At 39.4% G+C, this 19,136-nt stretch overlaps 1 protein-coding gene across 3 annotated transcripts; it reads right to left on the bottom strand.

Moving 5' to 3' along the window:
• Positions 1–800: 800 nt before the first annotated feature.
• Positions 801–8,330, bottom strand: slc35b3 (solute carrier family 35 member B3). Of its 3 annotated transcripts, none has more exons than XM_026364043.1 (10): positions 8,252–8,330; positions 6,370–6,606; positions 6,024–6,145; positions 5,634–5,788; positions 4,823–4,930; positions 4,297–4,394; positions 4,022–4,114; positions 3,530–3,641; positions 2,458–2,527; positions 801–1,774 (listed from the first exon to the last, which is right to left on the bottom strand). In XM_026364043.1, exons 1-10 carry the CDS (start codon positions 8,312–8,314, stop codon positions 1,624–1,626), a joined length of 1,209 nt encoding a protein of 402 aa, XP_026219828.1. In that variant the 5' UTR covers positions 8,315–8,330; the 3' UTR covers positions 801–1,623. The 3 variants fall into 3 exon arrangements, with proteins under 3 accessions (XP_026219828.1, XP_026219829.1, XP_026219831.1); XM_026364044.1 differs by lacking the exon at positions 8,252–8,330 and adding an exon at positions 7,837–8,054; XM_026364046.1 differs by lacking the exon at positions 8,252–8,330 and adding an exon at positions 6,994–7,803.
• Between the last annotated feature and the right edge of the window lie 10,806 nt (positions 8,331–19,136).

Raw genomic sequence — 19,136 nt, 5'->3', positions numbered from 1 at the left:
GTAAAATCCTCCCAAAAATCTCTATTGAGAGGTCAAATTGTATGGTCAGCACAAAGATCATCAGTGCTGGATTTCTGCTCCAAGGCACTCCAGTAGGAAGGATTCTGGCTCCAAGGTTAAAAAGCATGGCCGCTAATCTTTTGGCAACCTTGCACCTCAGAACAGTAGTTCAACACTTTTTTGAATGCACCCTCAATGCTATGTGCTTATGCGATCAGGAAAACCAAAAAACAGATCTCTTGAGCGATGACTACCTATACACTGGACTGTATTTTTACAATTTAAACCAGATGCACAATGATAATTTATTCTGACAGAGGACTTTGTGAAAGCGCAGGAATTTGTGAGAAAAACAACAATACTGTAATAATCCAGGAAACAAATTCAACAACCAGAGCAATAATACACCATAGCGTAAATCTCAACATAATGTGTCTGGATGGCCCTACAGAGACTGAAGACAGAACTGAAGTGTATTGCTGAGGAAGCAGGTGTGCGTTTTATCACCATCACTATTTACAGAGAATGCAGACTGGCATTCATGTGAATGGCACACACACACACACACACACGTGCAGGGTGGATCCAAATGAATAGGACAGCATAGGCACAGCGAAGACCGCTGTTTATTGTCTGTCTAACAGTGCTATCTTTTTTCAGGACTCCTAATCAAACATGCCCAAGGCCATAGGATGGATAATACACACACAGTTTGGCAACATTTCAACTTTCACTCTCAAACTGTGCAAAGGGAAAGAATAACAGCTGACTGACGAGTCACACACACACACACACACACACAGAGACAGGCACAATGAAATGCCTCAGTTTTATCGTAAAAAGAGTGGTACCACTTCACCCAAACACATTGGCAGTCGACATTGTTGATGTACTGTTGAGCTAATTATTCTATGTTTGCCAAAATGTCACAACATGATGACACAGGTGACATCTTTTTATGAGTTAGGGCAGAGTTAGATACAAATTACAAACACGTTATGAAAGAAAAAAACATTTTATCAAGACCATGATTATGCAAAACATTTTTTTCTGTCTTTCTGGCACATAAGCAGGACTAATACACATTTTTCCTTTTGTGGTGGTGGCAAACTTTCATTACACATGTGAAACATTAACATGTCTCTCTGTACTTGTTCCTTTAAAATAAAAATTAAAAAAAGGACTAAAGTGTACCAGTCATTTCCAGTGCAAAACTGTGCTAAGGCGCTGGATTCCCATTACAAAGTCTTACATTTCTCTGAGTCCTCCATGTTGGATATGTGTCTGTGGGGCTCTTAAGCATTGCTTTACAACAGCCCACTAGCCATTTATCCCTCTGCAGAGAGAGTCATTTCAGTCGGGTCCACACCAGGGGTCTACTGGTAGATAGATAAAGGATACAGAGACTCCTTCACCCATTGCAGTTTATTCATGTCAGCTGTCCATGAGGCTGACTGGTGGTGAAACCCTGTATACCCACCCTTGCCTCAGTTGTTGTGGTAATGAGGCCTGTAGCTCAGGCATATGATTCAGCATATCCCCTGAGACAGGTGAGCCAAGTCTGCATCTGTACAGATGTACAGTCCGCTTTTGCAAGATCTCCACCATGCCTTTGGGTGTCTCTTATACGTTTTGTGAGAGAAATCGCACTTTCTTTCCTGTTAGCAGCCAGCTCCTGAGATCCTTGATGGACGGAAGCTTCATTTTATCTCTGTTTTTACTGTAAACATTCAAGAAGATGCCTAATAGCACCAGAAGGCCGCCCCAAATATACCTGAGGGGAGAGAGGGAGAGAGAAATATATATTTAAATGCAGGCGAAAAATAGCGTAGACTGCAAACAAATGGAGACGTTAAAGACACAGAACCATAGAAATACATAATACATAGGAATATGAAAACAGAGAGGTGACAAAGGAGCAACTTTGAAAATATGAGCAGTCAATGTGTAAGTGTAATGACGATATGGTAATGATGGTGATGTTAAATATAGGATTTACGCAGCATTACACACAGGAGACTTAGTTTATTGATAATATACACTTAGAACAAATCTTTTGTTTAAAAAAAATGTAAACTGCAGTCATGAAAGGACTATGTATGCACACATCAGCTGGAGGGAGAATAAAGTTGGCCATTAAAATAACTAAAGTTTTTTGCATCGTGTGTGTATGCATGTTGAAGGTCACAGCAGAGAAACAAAGCAGGAGAGGTACAACATAAAACGAGACCCCTTTGACAGCAGCCAGGAGTGAGAGGGTGAACAAGAGAGTGAAGGAAAACGAGAAAGAGCAGTGTAGTCATCAAGGTCTTTTATATGGACTGAGGAAATGAAAAGCAGGGGCAGGAAATCCAAATAAAGTTTTTTTTTTTGCCAAAGGAGAGGTCGGCAGTCACACTGTGGACTCACTTTAAACACAAAGAAAACCGATCAAAGTCAAAAGGTGGCAGTACTTACTGAAAAGTGAAAGGTTTTGAGAAGAACATGAAGGAAAGTACAATAGTCATGGCCTTTCTCCCAGTGGTCACTGCGAAAGGAGAAGAACCCATAAATGGTATCATCAGTGCCAGTCATATTAGTTTTTCTGAAGAACTAGGTTCAACAAATGTCACTTTCTAACCTGGGTTACGATCAAAGAGAAATTTCTAGCCTTTGGCTGGGAAATATACAGTAAAGTGTTTATCAGTGTTTAAAAAAACACCTAAATTTTTGCAGCTCCCCCCCCACCATCAGACACTTCTCCAAGCAGACACTTTAGCGCATTTAGCCTAAACTGTAGTAGTAGCTACATAGACTGCATATTTAACAAGCGTTTTCAGTAAAGCGATTACGCCACTAATGAACATAAGATGAGGAGGAGTCATAATCAGAGAGGGAGGGAGATACAGCGGGAGGAAGGAGAGGGTGCACGTGCATGTGCAGATACAAAACTATCTAATGTGGCGTGTCCACGTCACAGTGATCAATGTTATATTTTATGTGTATTCTACTAAACATAGCGCTAGCAGTTTCTTATTTTTAGCCACTGGTGCCAGTTTAAAAATTCACATTCTCACATTTACTGTTTTCATAAACAAAACAAATTTGTTCTGATCTACTTGTGTTTCATTCTTTGATATTAGCATTGCTTCTAAATACCAATAACTATTGACACCAATCAATGTGAAAAATATATCAGAATAATATTTTTGGCCATAGCTCTACTCTCTCTAATTGAAAATAAATAAATGTATGACAACATTTTTAGACATTTATTGTGGCGCACCAAGGCCCACCAAACCTCTTGATCCACAGGAAACATTGGGGATGGATTCTTCCATTCATCATACAATTGATGTAATATAACCAGTGACTGCTTAATAATTGAACCAATTAATTTCACCATTTTCCTCATAATTAATAATACCTATACCTTTTTTGGAAATATGCTTTTAATTAACAGTTATGTAACAGCAGTTTTTGGAAATGAGAAAGACTGTCCAGGAAAAAAAAAAAAAAAGGCAGATAAGGTCTGACAAATCATCCTGACCTGTTACTGCAACCAGGGCGCCGAAGAGCTTTATCAAGGCCAGAACAAAGGAGATGCCAAAATAACCCGTAAGAGAGAAGAAGAATGCATAACCGTATGTCTTCACGGGGTGCTAGAGGAGAGAAGAGGATAAAACAAATTTAACAGATCACTGAACATTGCATCCTCCTGATGCTGCAATAACATTAAGATGCCACACAACAAGCTATGAAAGATTATTCTAAGTAATTCAATCATGATAGGAAGATAGACTCCATAAATCAAAAAGCAGCAGCTTTTCACACTTGAGGAAATCATAGATGAGTAAGAACACAGTTTATGATATGTTATTTTTAACTAATTAGCATATCAGAAAGAGACTATGCGCATGTTGCCATTCTTTTGCAAGTAAAGAGAGAGAATATATAAATAACTTCTACTATAAAAGAATATATAAGCAACTGCAGTAAGAACCAGGCGTATGTACACAATATTGTCTTAGGTTAAAGTTACCTCTGAGCAGAACGCCACTGCTGGCCCCAGCCCACCCACACAGAGCAGGCCTGTCAGTATGTAGACAAAACCAATGGAGTATGAATACAGCACCTGTCAACACATCACCACGACTAGTCAGTGACACCACGCAGAAACAAAACAGCCAACACAAGACACCGTCTAGTTGTGATGCCAATCAATCAAATAAACATATTCTGCGTTCACCTCTAATATCTGTTCATTAGTAGATATATAAACTTCAGAATGTGCTTGTATACACATATGTAAATTACCATCTCAGAGTTGGAGCCATTATGTAGCTTCATGGCTTTCTCCTGCACGTTTCCAATGGCTGCATCTGCACAGAGCGCCAGAGAGATGAGGAGAACACCTGCACGCACAAACATTGACATACACACATAACTTGGCATGTGGACATTTGATAGAACAAAGAGAAAAAGATCAGTGGGCTACTAAAATGCCCATTTTGTGATTAAATCTATATTAGCCCCTTCATTTGTATATGCTTTTTTGTACAGGCAGTATGAAACTATACCAGAAACTATAATACAATGCCTAAACCTAAATTCTATTATGTCTTTCAACAAAATGAAACAGCTCTCTGTGTATTAACAATCAGTGAGAAATTAAACACTAGTTTAGACAGGTTAAACAATTTCTCAGTTCTACACTACATTGCCTTTTCTACAATCAAACCCTTTAGAATAGAGCATGACAAAGAAGAGAAAATACTGCAGAAAGAGTATCAGCTTTTCTGTTGAACTTCAGCAGTTTGCTGTGGGATCACGAAGGCTTTACCCGTGACGTTGAAGTTGGGGGCCACTTTGCTGTCAGCTAGTGTAAACCAGATGAGTCCTAGACTCATGCAGAGAGCAGCAGACACATCAGCCACGTTATAGCGTTTACCTGGAATGTAGAGCATTAAACGTTTTTTATCTGCAACTCTGAAATCAGAAAAGCTTGTAAAATGTTCTATATCAGTTTTTGCCTTTACTAAAGACACCAAAGACATTTTTTTAGAAATGATACAAGCAAGAATTCTAAAGTGAAATGTATGGTACTGGTAAAACTATTAAAATATTTTACAACATAGATTATAGAATAATAGAACATAATAGAATAACTGAACTTAATAATGTCCCTCACTTTATCTCCGTTAGCAAATACATGCTCGTAAGGTGAACACCTCTTTTAAAATTTACAATACAAATATATAAGATTAAAACTTAAAAAATGTAATTTAATGCTTAAATCTGGTCAAATGTAAGTACTAACTAGTTTTCACAAAGGTTTAAAGTTGCAGATGTAACAATGCATAAAAAAGCTCTGTGGAAAAAACAAAACAAGAAAAAGGCTGACAGATGCCTTGAGGTTGACAAGGGAGTGCAACATCCGAATGCCTGCTTGGCCATGGTCCGCTTTGATTCCCTGACTCACCTTTGAAGAGGCTCGTGTCAGATTTAAAAAAAAAAAAAATCTAGGACTTTGGGGTATCACGGGAACCAGAAAAGCTGGACTTCATATTCCTGACCCTAAACCTCTGTCTCAGTACTTGAAAGCACATTTGCATAGTAGTGTCTGTAATAGATAAACAATGGAATAAGCTTGCCTTGTATAAACACTCCTCCAATCATGACAGGAATGAGTTTGCAGCACTTGAAGATGACCTGTGTTGGGTAGTTCAAGTAGCCCAGAGAGGTATTGGACAGGCCCATTGTTCCTACTGTTAGAAATGCTATCATCATATAGGTCTTCCCTGGTATCCTACAAGACAGAAGAAAAAATAGTAGGGAAACTGATTTGCATATTCAAATCTTGTTGTTGTGTTCCAATCAGTAAATGTATAAAATAAGCAACAAGTGGATGCTCAAGAGTGTATCTATCTTTGTGCAACAGTCTATAACTGTTATTACAGCATCACACAACATCTGTTACCCAGTGGTGACTGAAGTAGTTTAATGCAGCCTCTGTAAGTGGAAGATTCGTCTGATGGCTATACCTTCTGCGTTTGTCCTGTGTGAGCTGAAGCTCCACCAGTCCAAACATGGAGTAGAAGCCAAACTGGACCAGCGTGAGGTACCAACCAAAGGGTTTGAATCCTTCCATGGAAAATATCAGCTCCTAGATGGAGGGACAAAATAATCACAAAGCTTCTGAGCCTCAGCTTGTAATACACAAACTTGTATGTATTATATGCCACCTGTATCAGTATTTTCCTAATTGCAAAGACATGGAAATGACCACCAGACACAGTAGCAAGTTACAACTGATTGTATTTTATTGTATTTGTGTGTTGTGTGCACTTGTGTGTAGCACCTCTTGTTTATTGTTTATTCATGTGTTACCTGTAGGTATCCATAGATGAGGTAAAAGAGGAAGACTCCAGCCACACAGATGAAGAACTGTGTGGGAGCACTGAAGCTGCTCAGGTTGATTCCCAGGACCCTCAGCTCCTCCACAGACTTAATGTGGGGCGACATCACCTCTGTGGATGATGGAATGGAGATTGAGATGTGCTTCCGGGAACTGTTATAGCCCACCAGGCCATATTTGGCGCTCATCGTGTCTGTGGCTGCTGGGAGCTGAGGAAACATGAAAATGCAATGACTGAATAGAACACAATTTTCTCCAGGGCAAAAGCTCAGAGGGGCATTAGATACTTTGTTGATTAGCAGTGCAAACTTGTGGACCTTTATATGCAGTACCGAAACTAACACTACTATGTAACTAACCAGTAACAACACAGGGAAATAACAAAACTGAAGTTTTTAGAACAATATTGTTATTTTTAAAGTTAATTTTATTCTGTACTACTTACTGCAGTATCTGAATCGTTTACACAGTCTCAGTATTGCAGTCTGATTTATGTATGTGCATACAGGCATGCTATACTGCTTGTTCAGTCACTTCACCAAGATCATAAACCTAGCCTTGATTATTGTGTTGAGGGTCTTTGTCTGTGTCTTTACCTATAAAATCACTATCTTCCGAGTCATTATCTGGTGACATTCTAGTGACAATCACAAACAATCGAAGTTTCTCGGACTTTCTTTGACTACTCTCACTCCTGTCTTCTGAGGGTTTCACATTTAGCCTGTGGAGACAAGTATCTCTCTGGTTGTTTAGCACAATCAGTGACATTAAAGACATTATCAGAATCATTTGGAGATGCTTGAACATTCCTTTCATGCACCGGTCTGCATTAATCATAATCATAACACAGTTGATGCAGCAGACATGTCACAGACGTTAATGCATCTATGCATCATGTATTTCCTATTCCTGATATCAATATTAAGATACACAATGCTGCTTTTCATTCTTAAATATAACTCCTTTTAATATTCTCTGATCTTTGTTGTATTATTTTCACAGTCCTTACTTAATTGTAGTCAGCACAACTACATATTGCATGCTGGGGGTCATTTAACTCTTAACGTTAACATGGGAAGAAATGGGAGAGAAAACTATTAAACGCCTGTTCCCTATAACGTTAGTCCAGATCTGAAAACATAACATTGCCAACCCGACGTATTCCATGCATATCTTTAAGTATCTGACATTTAAAACATGATGGATATGGCATTTATTGTTAATAATATGCAAGTCGTTAGCCGGTTGCTAACGACTTAGCAAACATAGAGACAGCTAATTAAAAAACCAGGAGCGACTTAGCTTCTAAAGGCAAGTGATAACATTAGGAATCAATGACAGCTTATAAGATGGACAATATTAGCGAGTTATTTTAACATTAGCTTTGCTTTCTCGGCCAAACGAGCTAGCTACACTAGCAGGCTATTAGCTACCCTCACCACTTCCGGGTTCCTTCACGTTAGCTTATCCTCCTCTTTAGAGGCGATGACGTTGAAAATCATTTCCTCGAACGTGTCCGCTTCATCTTTGGCGCATTTTGTGCGTTTTCATATTTCCCGTGTGCAATGACAAGCAACAGAAACACAGCGAGAGAAGCGCGTTAGCGTGCTAAAGGCTGCCTCCACTTGCTGCAGTGGCACGACCAGCCAACAACTTCCGCCTCGCTCCGACCTCTGACATGTGACGCGATTGGTCGACACGGTCACGCACTGCAGCAGGTGAGTTACTTGAAGGTCCGTAAACACACCTGACATCAGTCCGAAAGGTGTAAATATGCAATCGATAGCTGGCTGGTTGAGGTCAGGGACAGGTGAGGTGCGTTGGTAAATTGTTTCGGTTCAGAGTAAATCAAACCTGTGCCGAAGAGTCCATGTTGAGTTTCCACGCTGAGTTTGTAAACAGCAAAGGCCACATCATCAGACACAGACAAGCTGTTCTGGTAGATCCGGTTCAGCAATCCGGTTTCCTTCGAGCATTTACCTACAAGGACTTTTATGGAGAGTATCTATTTCAAAAAAGAATAATTTAGCTCTTTGCTTATTCGGACGTTTTACAATTTATTTTCATTTCAAACCTCTACCTTGCTGCAAATTAGGAAAAATATTGCATTTTTATTGTTGATGTTTGTTGACATCTATAGTAGCTATTTTAATTATTGATTAATCACAGGGAATAAAGTAGTTCCCCTCTCAACCAACTGCAGAATTAGGTAAGAGCCAATCATTACCAGTAAAACTTTGAAATATGATATTATAATTACCAAAGACTGGGACCATTCTGCTGCATAATGAGCTGTTGTACTTTTGATAGCCAGAAGTGGTACATTTACTCAAGTAATCTACTTAAAAATAATAGCAATTAATATCATTGATACTTCATGAATCCCCCTGGGGAGATTCTTGTGGACAGACAGCTGCATTTAAGGGTTCTGGGTTCCATGTCTGGTTCAAAGACAGTTTTTCATCTCCCTGTTCCAAAAATCAATTTAATATCAATATGAATATAATTTTTGTATGTTGTTTTTACTCCACTATAATTCAGGGTGAACATTTTTACTTTTTACTCCATTGCATTTATTTGACAGCACTACTAGTTGCACATTCTTCAAACAAAATAGAATCAACAAATACATTCTATTGTAATATGATGGTATACAATGGTTTAAATTAGCTCTGCGTACCACAGATCTTTGGCAGTGTTTTTTGTTAATTATTATAACATCTTCTTTACTGTGTTTTTCACCTTTTAAAGTGGAGTACTTGTACTTTTGTATATAATGTAAACGTTTTTAGTACTTTAACTTGAGTAAAGAACCTGAAGTTGTATTTCTACTTATAGTAAAGATCTTACTTAGGTGAGTCAGTGCCCTGTTGCTTAAATATTGAGTTTGCTTATCTCTACCATCTCCGTTGAAAGAACTTCAAATAAATTATAATTATAGAAGAGCTTTTTTTCACTGTCACAGTATTAGTTTTATTTAAAGTAAAGTATCAGAGTACTTTATCCATGACTGAAAATCGTTATAAAGCAGTATCCACAATCGAACAGTTGAATGATGATTGACAAAAAAGGAAAAAAAGTTAAAGTTGCACAATAATATTGTTATTTTAATGTTTACCTCATCCTAATACTCTATAGGACAGGTCCATAGCTCATAAGCCCATAATTCTTCTCTATTGTCTACTCTGCCTTCTACATCTGCTCCATCCCTGTCATTCCCACATTCCTTCCAGACTTCCATCATCTTCCACTTTTCCCATCAACCATCTTCTTCCTCCCACCCTGCTCTCATGTCCATATGAGCCCCCCCTCCACCCCTCCAACAATTCTGCCCTTATAGTTCCTTCCGTCTTTGCCTCTCCTTATTGCATTATTCCTTTCTCCACGTTCTCTGGTCTGCATCTGTCCCCTGGTCATCTCATATTCCTGTTTCTCCCTCTTTGGCATCCCCAGCATAAAGCATCAAACTCTCTTTTCCCCCGTCATGTCCCTCCTCCCCGTCGTAGCCCTCCTTTCTCCCCACTGTCCAATCTCAAAGCTCTCCCTCTGCCTACTTTCTTTCTCTTCCCCTCTCTCTCTCTCCCTTTCCTCAGCCAGAGGTTAATACACTCCAGGATGGCATTATTTCCTCCCTGGCTCTGCGACAATATAAAAATTCAGAATGGACAGCTCAATCCCTCTTCCATCTCAGATTTGATTGTAATGGTATTGCCTCCTGTCCCTGGGAGGCCCCTGCTGCCTCACCAAACTGGCCTTTATGACACTAAATGGCCAAGCTACAATTTTTCCATCTATTCAAAAAATTCTGTTAATAACTCATTTTGAATGAGACGTCTGCACTCCCTGGGCCGCGTGTGGCCAGGTCTCTCACCCCTCCGCTCACAGGGGTCACAATATATAGAAAAAGATGCAGGGCTGAATCGCAAATGAAAAAGGTTAATTAATCTCCCTGAATTTACAGTCCCCTTTCCCCCATTTCGCTTGCACTCCAATTGACAGTCCCAAAGAGACAAAAATGTCATATTTACAACCTGGCATGGAGAAAGTGCTCAGCAATGCACAGCAGCCATTTGCAGCACACAGGTCTGTCCAGCCACTCTCCCTTACACGCTGTTCAACTTTACAAGTGTACCCCTTCATCATGCATGATGGATTTATGGAGGAAAACCCATTTCCTTTTCCCATATGATCCTATTAAATAATAAAATAATTATTTATTGATTATTCAAAAACGTACATACATGTATGCATGGGTAATGTACCACACCACTGGACCTGCAATAAATAAAGCAGGCAGAGGGAGTGTGTGAGAGGGACGGGGAGGAATAAACAAGAGAGGAAGAGAGAGAGCGAGAGAGAGAGAGAGAAATGAAGGGGAATGAAATGACTTTTGAACCAGGGAAATCTGGATCCAATACGACCTCTTGCAGTGCGGATCAGGAAGGACATTATTCAATCTTCAGGAGGCTCATATGGGAGCACAACCTATGAATGGTTTTGATATAGTGTATGGACCATAGATATTAAAATAGACAACAGGGTCCTGCACTTTGTGCCTCAGATTTGAAATTTTTTTTGCTCAGACTACAGTTATCCTTCTACCACAATATCTGTTTTATTATAACAATAATATCAAAAATAACATATTTTTTAGGGTTTTTATTTCAGCAGGTGATAAAATGTCATCCACCATGTGAATACATTTGAGACGTACGTACACATTAGGACACACGACGTGCCACTGTTACCAGGTGTGATAAGGTTTTAGTCATCATCTCATTCCTTCTTCATTGAAATCTATTTCAATTGGGGTTATTGCAGAGATTAGACTCAGGAAATACCAGCAGCGGCTGTTTAATGATCAACATGCTTTGAACATGTTTGCTTTGGAACTTTGTGCTACAGAACATGTCTTCTTGAGTTTTGGGGTCTGTCCAGCTGTTTACTTGTTTTTATTTTTTCATTTGTCCAGACAACCACACAGGTCCACACATGCAGTATAAACACCTGCATGCTTAAAATGATCTTTGATTTAATATTATTTATTAAAAGCCCCTTATTCCCAGCTGGGGATCATTTCAGACAGAAACACTTTAACGTTCCATTGAGGGTTTCTTAATAACCCATTTGTGTTTTATCTTATCCTCGGCTAAAGTGCACTCGCTCTCCGTTGTCTTTTTCCTGGGCTTGTCTCAAGCCTCCTGCCCGCTACTGAAAACAGATGCCATCTCGGCTATATTACTTCTCAAAGCGCTCATATCCTCTCCCATGTTATTTTCTTTGATCTGCTAGGCTCGCTGCTCTTACACTCCCCCCTCATCTAACCCTCCCCAACGTCCCCCGCCACTCCCTCGATCCCTCCCTCCACTCCCCCATACCTGCCTCCTCATTTTCCCCTCCATCCTCTATTCTCTCTGCCAATGACCAGAGAGTAAGCTAGCCAGACTGGCTCATGGTGGACGTGGAAGTCTGAAATTCAGCTCATATGTTCTGTGTCATCAGAGGGCGAGAGGTTCATGGTAGATTTAGCTCTTACGTTTTCTATTCAATATGCCCTTGGTATCAGAGGAGGCCTTCATTTAAGGGTAGAGGGTCAATTTACATTCAGCAAACAGTCCATTCAATTCAAAGCAGAAGCCCAAACTGCAGTTATACTACTAAATTGATAAACCTCTGACCCTTTTAAAATAATTTTTATCCCTTCGCCTGCAGGAAAACCCAGTGCTTGTATTAACTTACGAATTGAAAGTGAGTTATTATGTTTTAATATATGAGTTCAGTGGTCCAAACCAATTAAGTGTGAGTGTTGCCGGTTTTCTCTGCGTTCTGTGATTTTTTGGACTGTTCCTAGATTAAAATCACGAAATTATTTGTCACGCTCATCAAAAATGAGAATAACCATTAGTTGGAGTCAGTTTTTGTATTGTAGTTTTTTATAGTTTAAAATTTTCTGTGATTACAAAGAATAACTGTAGTCAGTGTTTTTGAGTTTGTGCTTTACTTTCTAAATTAAACTTATACATAGTACTACATATATTGTATTTAAATGTTCTGTATACTTAGAGTGTTGTTTTTGGGATATACAGTCATGTACTGCAAATCATCCTACAGGAATTTTATGGAACCAATTCATATAACTTGATGATGCTAATGTTAATATAAACATTTCATTACAAACAGGTAATTTAACCTTTTTATATCGTCAGCATTTGTAAACATGAGCTGTTCCAACCTGAAGTCTTTTAACTTTTACGGACTGCTCTTTTACACACTCACACCCACACACTCATCCACTTGAGATTATTTATACTGATCTGTCATGAGCAGTAGCAACAGAGTGAAATGTGGTTCTCGGGGCAGACACAGAAGACCAGAGACTCCTTGTCTCTTCTTATGAGCAGCCAGGAGGGGGAAGCATCTCTCTTTGCATGTGTACTTAGAAGAAATGAAAGAAAAAAGTAATTAAGCAAACAATTTGCCAGGGATTGTGTGTCTGCTTATCCAATCTACCGTCCTAGCCTTTTGCTCTAATACATACAGACAGGAAATGGTTGAAAAAAAAAAGAGATTGTTGTCTCCTCAGAGTGACGGTAGATGACACACATTCATTTAACCTGCGCTGTGCTTCTGAAGAGAAAGGGATTGAGAAACAAATTACATAGTGTCATTTAATTAGGAGTTTTGCTGTGAGCAATAATCCAGTTTTTTTCTCATAACCTTTAACTACTTAATGGATTTGAGAAGCTATTACCTTTCAAGATTTCTGTTTTTAATTATTTGGAGTATTGTCACAGATATGAAATGTCAATCACACAACAGGATTAATGCTGTGGTTTCTGTCACAGTGTTACTTACTTATGGAGGCTGGAAGAGATATTTCAGCTCGCAGGGTTTGCATTTACTGTATTGCCTATTTATACAAATGCACCCATTTACTACCCCAACCTCACCTTACACACACTCACGGCTTTTATTAACATGTATATTAACATCATATTTGTGGCAAACCTCAGACTATTATAAGAAATACACCAACGTGAGTCATCATCAGATTATACTAATGAGTCAGTTTTAAAATGTACAAAGTCTATAAAGAGTTTTCCTCTCTTGGCATTTATGCTGTAGGTGTGCATGTGTAAAAATATAACCTAGGAAGAGAGTGTGTGTGTGTGTGTGAGAGAGAGAGGGAGAGAGAGAGAGGAAGTATTGTGCCTCTTTCAGTTTCCCCTGGAGGACATCACTGCCACCGACAAGCTGTGACATCAGGCCCGACTGTGTATATGAATATCACCTTAAATACATGAGCCATGCGAGGTATGCTTGATTTATTTTGCCAGACACACACTCACAGGACCGTGAGGGCATGTGTCCTGGTCTTAAATCTGTGCTGCTCCTGTGACAGCAAGCTGCACACCTGAGCGAAAAAAATATTTAATACATATTTTGAATTCTTAAGTAGATCAAAAATATATGTATTAGAAACACTTGATAGTTTGTCTGGAAATTGATAGTTTCACTTGAGGATCAGCATATGTCTGGTAGGATAAATGAAGCCCACCTCGAGCACTTGAAATATTCAAAATCGTATTCAAATAGATGTTTTCACCCAGGTTTAACACGGCTCTTAGGTTGGCTTGTTGCCTCCTCAGACCCCCCATGGCATGGGGCATGTAATCATCCTGAAAGTCTCTCTGGGTGTCTGCACTCTCATAAAGCAAGAAAATGGATCGTGTGGCCCAGGAAGGGAAAATGAAAGAAAAGGAGAATGAAATTACAGACCTGGCTGACTGCACAAATCATGCATATCATGTTTTATGGCTTTCCAGAAGAATTCAACACCTGTGGATCACCGTAGCTATAATTGTACATGAACTGCACCAGGATGGGGGAGGGGAGGGGGGGTGTGAGTGAAGAGTTGTGGTTTGTGTGTCACTGAATATGTGAGTGTGTACACCTTGTAGGTGTCTGTGTGCATGCAGGTATGTTTTTCTTGGCATGCCTGCATTTTAGAGATAGAGGGTGAAAATGATAGAAGAAAGTTACGGGAACGCCTGTTGTTCACATCTCGGTACATCCTGGGTGAGTCGCCCACAGCCCACAGAGCTCGCTCACAGAGGCTTCATTTACCATTGTAATTACCCTGTTTATTTACCCTACCTGCTTTTGATGGTAAAAAGGGTGCCGATTCATCAGATCAGGACAATTTGGCTTGACTTTGCCATTTACTTTAATTAAATGAGGCAATCAGTGAATCATAAATCATTACTGGTGTGACCACGCTCTGTTTGAACCTGACACCTTTCTTAAAGCTGACACGCCTCGTGCTAAAACTTGCAATAGACATACACACACACACACACATACATTCTAGCTACTGTAATTCCTAACAATGAACCTTTCAGCCAGTGTGTATTACATTATTTCCACTTTTAAAATATTAATTATGGTGTGTGGAGATCTCTCCTCAATCTTCCCTCCAAACCAATGTCTTGTTTAACTTATCTCACTCTAAGGTTTTCTTTAAAAGTATAGATGGATGTATGAATGGAGGCAAAATCTGAAATAGGATGACAGCATAGTAGATTGAAGGCTTTCCTCCTCTCCTCCTCCTGCTCTCTTCCGCTTCTCTGCCGTGGATACTGATGCTTGAGTCAAATTGATTACACCACTCCATCTGCATCATGACTGGCCTCCTCCTGTGTTTGCCGCCTCTGCCTACAGCACAGAGTTAGTGTACAATTACATATAGTTTAATATATCTGCCTGAGCACCTTTAAATAAGCATCACAAGTCCACAAGGTGATTTGTCTTCCAGCCCCATTACTCCATTGTACATCTTGATAGCCAGGGATTGCTCCTAGCTATGTTTAAGCATTAAATAGTGTATTATTATTTCACATAAATCAAGCTGAGATGTGAGGGGGGGTATTCATAAATTTTGCATTTCTCACAGACAGTATTTTAAAGCCTTTCTCTCCCTCTCTGTCGCGCGCGCTCGCTTTCCACCACTCTAAATTTTGAGACTAAAGCAATTCTGCTCCGTGCACTTGATAGTGCATTAAAGATGGGCATATTGTGGAGGTATATTCAAAACAACATGTAATGCAGTTTAGATTAAGTTTGAGTTGCTCTAACACATTCATCATAACAGTGTTTCCATAATAAGTGCCCTCGCGCTTGTCAGTGATGCAGCCAGACACGTGCACCATTACCATTAGAGAACATTGTATTGTTATTGTCATGAATAATGAGGCAAACTACTAATAAAATTTATCCTAATATTTTCCCAGTTAAGCATGGCTACTGAATCTGTTATGGGTGCTCGACGATAAATGGATGAAATTAAATTTAAAGGTGAATGTTCGCCATCAGCCCCGCTCTCCAAGACAAGTACCCATGAACACCTCCCCCCCCCCCTGCTGAATATTAGTCCTGTGTTTGTGCAAAATGTCTACTGAGGAAATGACTTCACTCAGGAAACTGGATGTCAGCTTTACACATGGGCAGGAGAGCTGCCAATGTTTTAGTCAGGCCGACAACACGCTCTTTTCTCAGCTCGCTCTCTGGTTGACTGTGGAGCTACTAGAAGTGACAAAGGAGGAAATTGGACTCGCAGTAGTTTTGGCTACTCAAAGGACACCTCACACATTGTTTTTTATTTCCTGTCTTTGACCAGGTGTTCTGATTGGCTCTGATGTACAAATCAAGGACTATAGGGTGCTCGATGAAACCTGGGGCTTTGTCGGGTCCCAGAAAGAGGGTCTGTGTACAAGGAAAAGCCACTTACCCGTTAACCATTAAATTGTTTAGTGTAGCATTTGGCATGATAGATGTGCATCTCTAAATAAAAATCAATGCATAACTAGAAATAATGCCTCAAACTAGAATCCCACTAGCAGCCGTTTGTTGCTGCTTTTCAGTTTCATTCTGTCTCACACGTCTGATAATATTAAAAGATACAGAGATACATAATGAATGTACCTCAGAGAAAATGAAGGAATTGGTCCAGAAGTTAAACCATTCATATACTAACATGTCCAGATTATTACCTCGACCATCTGGTATTACTGAAACGACATGAGTCACTGGAAATCATACCAAACATAAATCAGCTACGGCCCAAATTGTTTAAATAATGCAAAAAGTCTCATAAGTCTGACTTTTGTGATTTCATGCTCACATTGCACCCGTACACCACAATTATAGCTAATTTTCACTTTTAAAACATGCTTATCATTTTCTGCACATAATAATTACATGACCCACTGGCCTGGGGGCTTCAGTGCTGCAACAAAGTCAGTAAAAAATCTTTTCAATTGGAAATTGACTGGATGCCAGGACAGTAAGTTGAAGATTGGGGGGAGAGAGAAAAAAAATGTCTTTGAACTAGTTTTTGCTTGCAGAAAATATCGCTTCTGGGGTGATATTCTTTCTGAAGTGTTTCATGGCAATGAGAATTAAGAAATAAAGCACAGTGCCAAATGATTCAGTGAAAAGATGGCACACACCCACAGGTATTCTGTTCACATGACATCACCCTGTGTAAAATTGACAACTTCATGTTTTTTTTTTTAACCTTTTTTGAACTTGTTATAAAAATCTCAAGAGAAAGTTATCAGCTTACAACTGCACCAATTACACGAAGGGAACTCAATTACATGTTTACCTTGCTTATGTGATTATAACATTTTGTAATTGACTGGATGATGGTGCTTTGAAAGGTCCGATCTTATACATGTTCTAAGGCACGACAGAGACACATCAGGCTACATGTTATCTTGTTTCCTCTATCTCTCCCTTTACTCCTTGGAAGAGTGTGCCTTCTGACCTTGACATATGCAGGCTAGCTGCATGTTTTCTTTTCAGTGCACCCTCACCTCGGTTCATGTGCTGCAAACTTTGCTCCTGTCATCCCACTTCCTCTGCTTGGGTGACAACATTTTGCCACCTTAGCACGAGCGTGTGCATACAAGCGCACACGCGCGCACACACACACACACACACACTCTGACAACAATACCTGGGAGGATAAATGCTCAGTTAAACTGAATAAACATAATCCAGACATGCACCATTCCAGCCTGTCTGTCTTACCCAGAGATCCCTCATTCCATAAGTGAAGAAACGCGACAATTAGGTGGCAGATCAAAGACCAGCTTCAGATAAAAGAAGATTCACATCAGATAATCAGTGATTTGATTGAATCCGATTAATTTCTTCCTTTTATGTTTTGATAGCAGATAGATCTCTACAGTGTAAATGAAAATATTGTACCTTCACCTTTTTCCCTCTCTTTGAAAGCTTGCTAGAAGTGTTTCATGCATGTCTAAAAACTGCCTAAACACAAAAATAAAGAGTAACCCCCCCCCCCCCCCCCACCCATCCATTTCTTTTATTGCTCCCTATGCTCCGATGTCTCTCATGTTAAAACAAAGCGTCTGCCTGTCTATCATCTAACCATAGGCGCTCTGGGTGGGGCAGGATTCGAGTCTTTTGAAGTGTACTTGTCATGGGAAATCTGCATCACTGGGTACAATCACAGGCTCAAGATGAATTGTTTGTGGTGCACCACTTCAAACATTTTTAGACGCTGCACTATGGGATGAACTCTCTGAATTCCTGTTGTCACTTATATACACACCTGCACACACAGACACACACACACACTAAGTAAAAACAGCAGGTAACCTATGTTCACTTTTCTGTGTGACAAAGACTTACAGTACCCACATATTCTTGCTCTCACAAGTCAAATGCAGAAACCTTGTCATGTCTTTACTTAACTATACACATACCTACATTTACACATGTATAAAATGACAGTTTAATGTGTATTGACAAGTGACACCCCCTCTCCTCTCAAGTCAAGTCGCACACAAGCATGCACGGCTCCAAACAGACTGCACTAACACAACATTAAGCGGTTTTCTCTTCTCTGTTATCTCCAGCTTCCTTTTTGCCCTTTGGTTAAACATTCTCTTGGCATGCATGATCTCATTTAACTTTGATTTCCTCTTTTTCCAGGACAGCATTCTCGATGGTTCCAATTTCCAGCCCATTCCCCAATTTTCAACCCCAATGACAAGCAACACTTGCAGGAATGGCTGTTTAGCTACAGAAGGGAGCTGGTAAGTGATGATTTTAAATGCTGTTTAAGATAAAGAGGGGAGTTTGGAGCAGATAAGGGTTTGTCTGGGTAGAGAGCGGGAGGCTTGGATATACTGGTTTTAATGTGCTGTTACAGTGGTAGTATGATTTGTGTTGTTGAGAAACACTGCTGTAGACGGCTGCTAGTTTGCTTGTTTTACCTCAGTGGAAGTTTAGTTATTGAGAAGCCTGAGTGTGTTTAATAAAAAGAAAAAAATGCAATAATACATAATTAAGTAATATTCTTCTACCAACACAGTACCAGATTTTATAAAGAAAAAAATGTACTTTTGTACCTTTGTAAAATGCTGTAAAATAAAATAAAAAATGTTTTCTAAACGCAAGAAAATATAATGTGTTCATGGCCCCTGAGGTTTGTAAATTATTTGCTATATTTGTTTCATATTTAATAAAATGTGAAAGAACAAAACTAGCAATTGTGTCTGAACTGAAAAAATAAATGAACACAGATAAAAGTGCAATATATAAATCCAGAAATATTTAAACATTTTAAAGCCAAGCGGCAACATTTTTAGCCATAAATCAGTTATATGCACATACTAAGAACAATCTATGCTTTAAAATAATTTTT

This window comes from Anabas testudineus, chromosome 2, assembly GCF_900324465.2.
Source record: "Anabas testudineus chromosome 2, fAnaTes1.2, whole genome shotgun sequence".
Lineage (NCBI taxonomy): Eukaryota > Metazoa > Chordata > Actinopteri > Anabantiformes > Anabantidae > Anabas > Anabas testudineus.
Note: the sequence above shows the minus strand (reverse complement) of the source record. Positions and strands in the feature narration are given on the sequence as shown.

Excerpts from the sequence above, each read along its gene's own strand:
- slc35b3 (XM_026364043.1), bottom strand. The coding sequence starts at position 8,314 with ATGATGTGGCCTTTGCTGTTTACAAACTCAGCGTGGAAACTCAACATG. Across the intron at positions 6,146-6,369 it reads TCATCTATGGATACCTACAG|GAGCTGATATTTTCCATGGA; the intron begins GTAACACATGAA and ends CCCTCCATCTAG. Across the intron at positions 5,789-6,023 it reads ACACAGGACAAACGCAGAAG|GATACCAGGGAAGACCTATA; the intron begins GTATAGCCATCA and ends TCTGTCTTGTAG.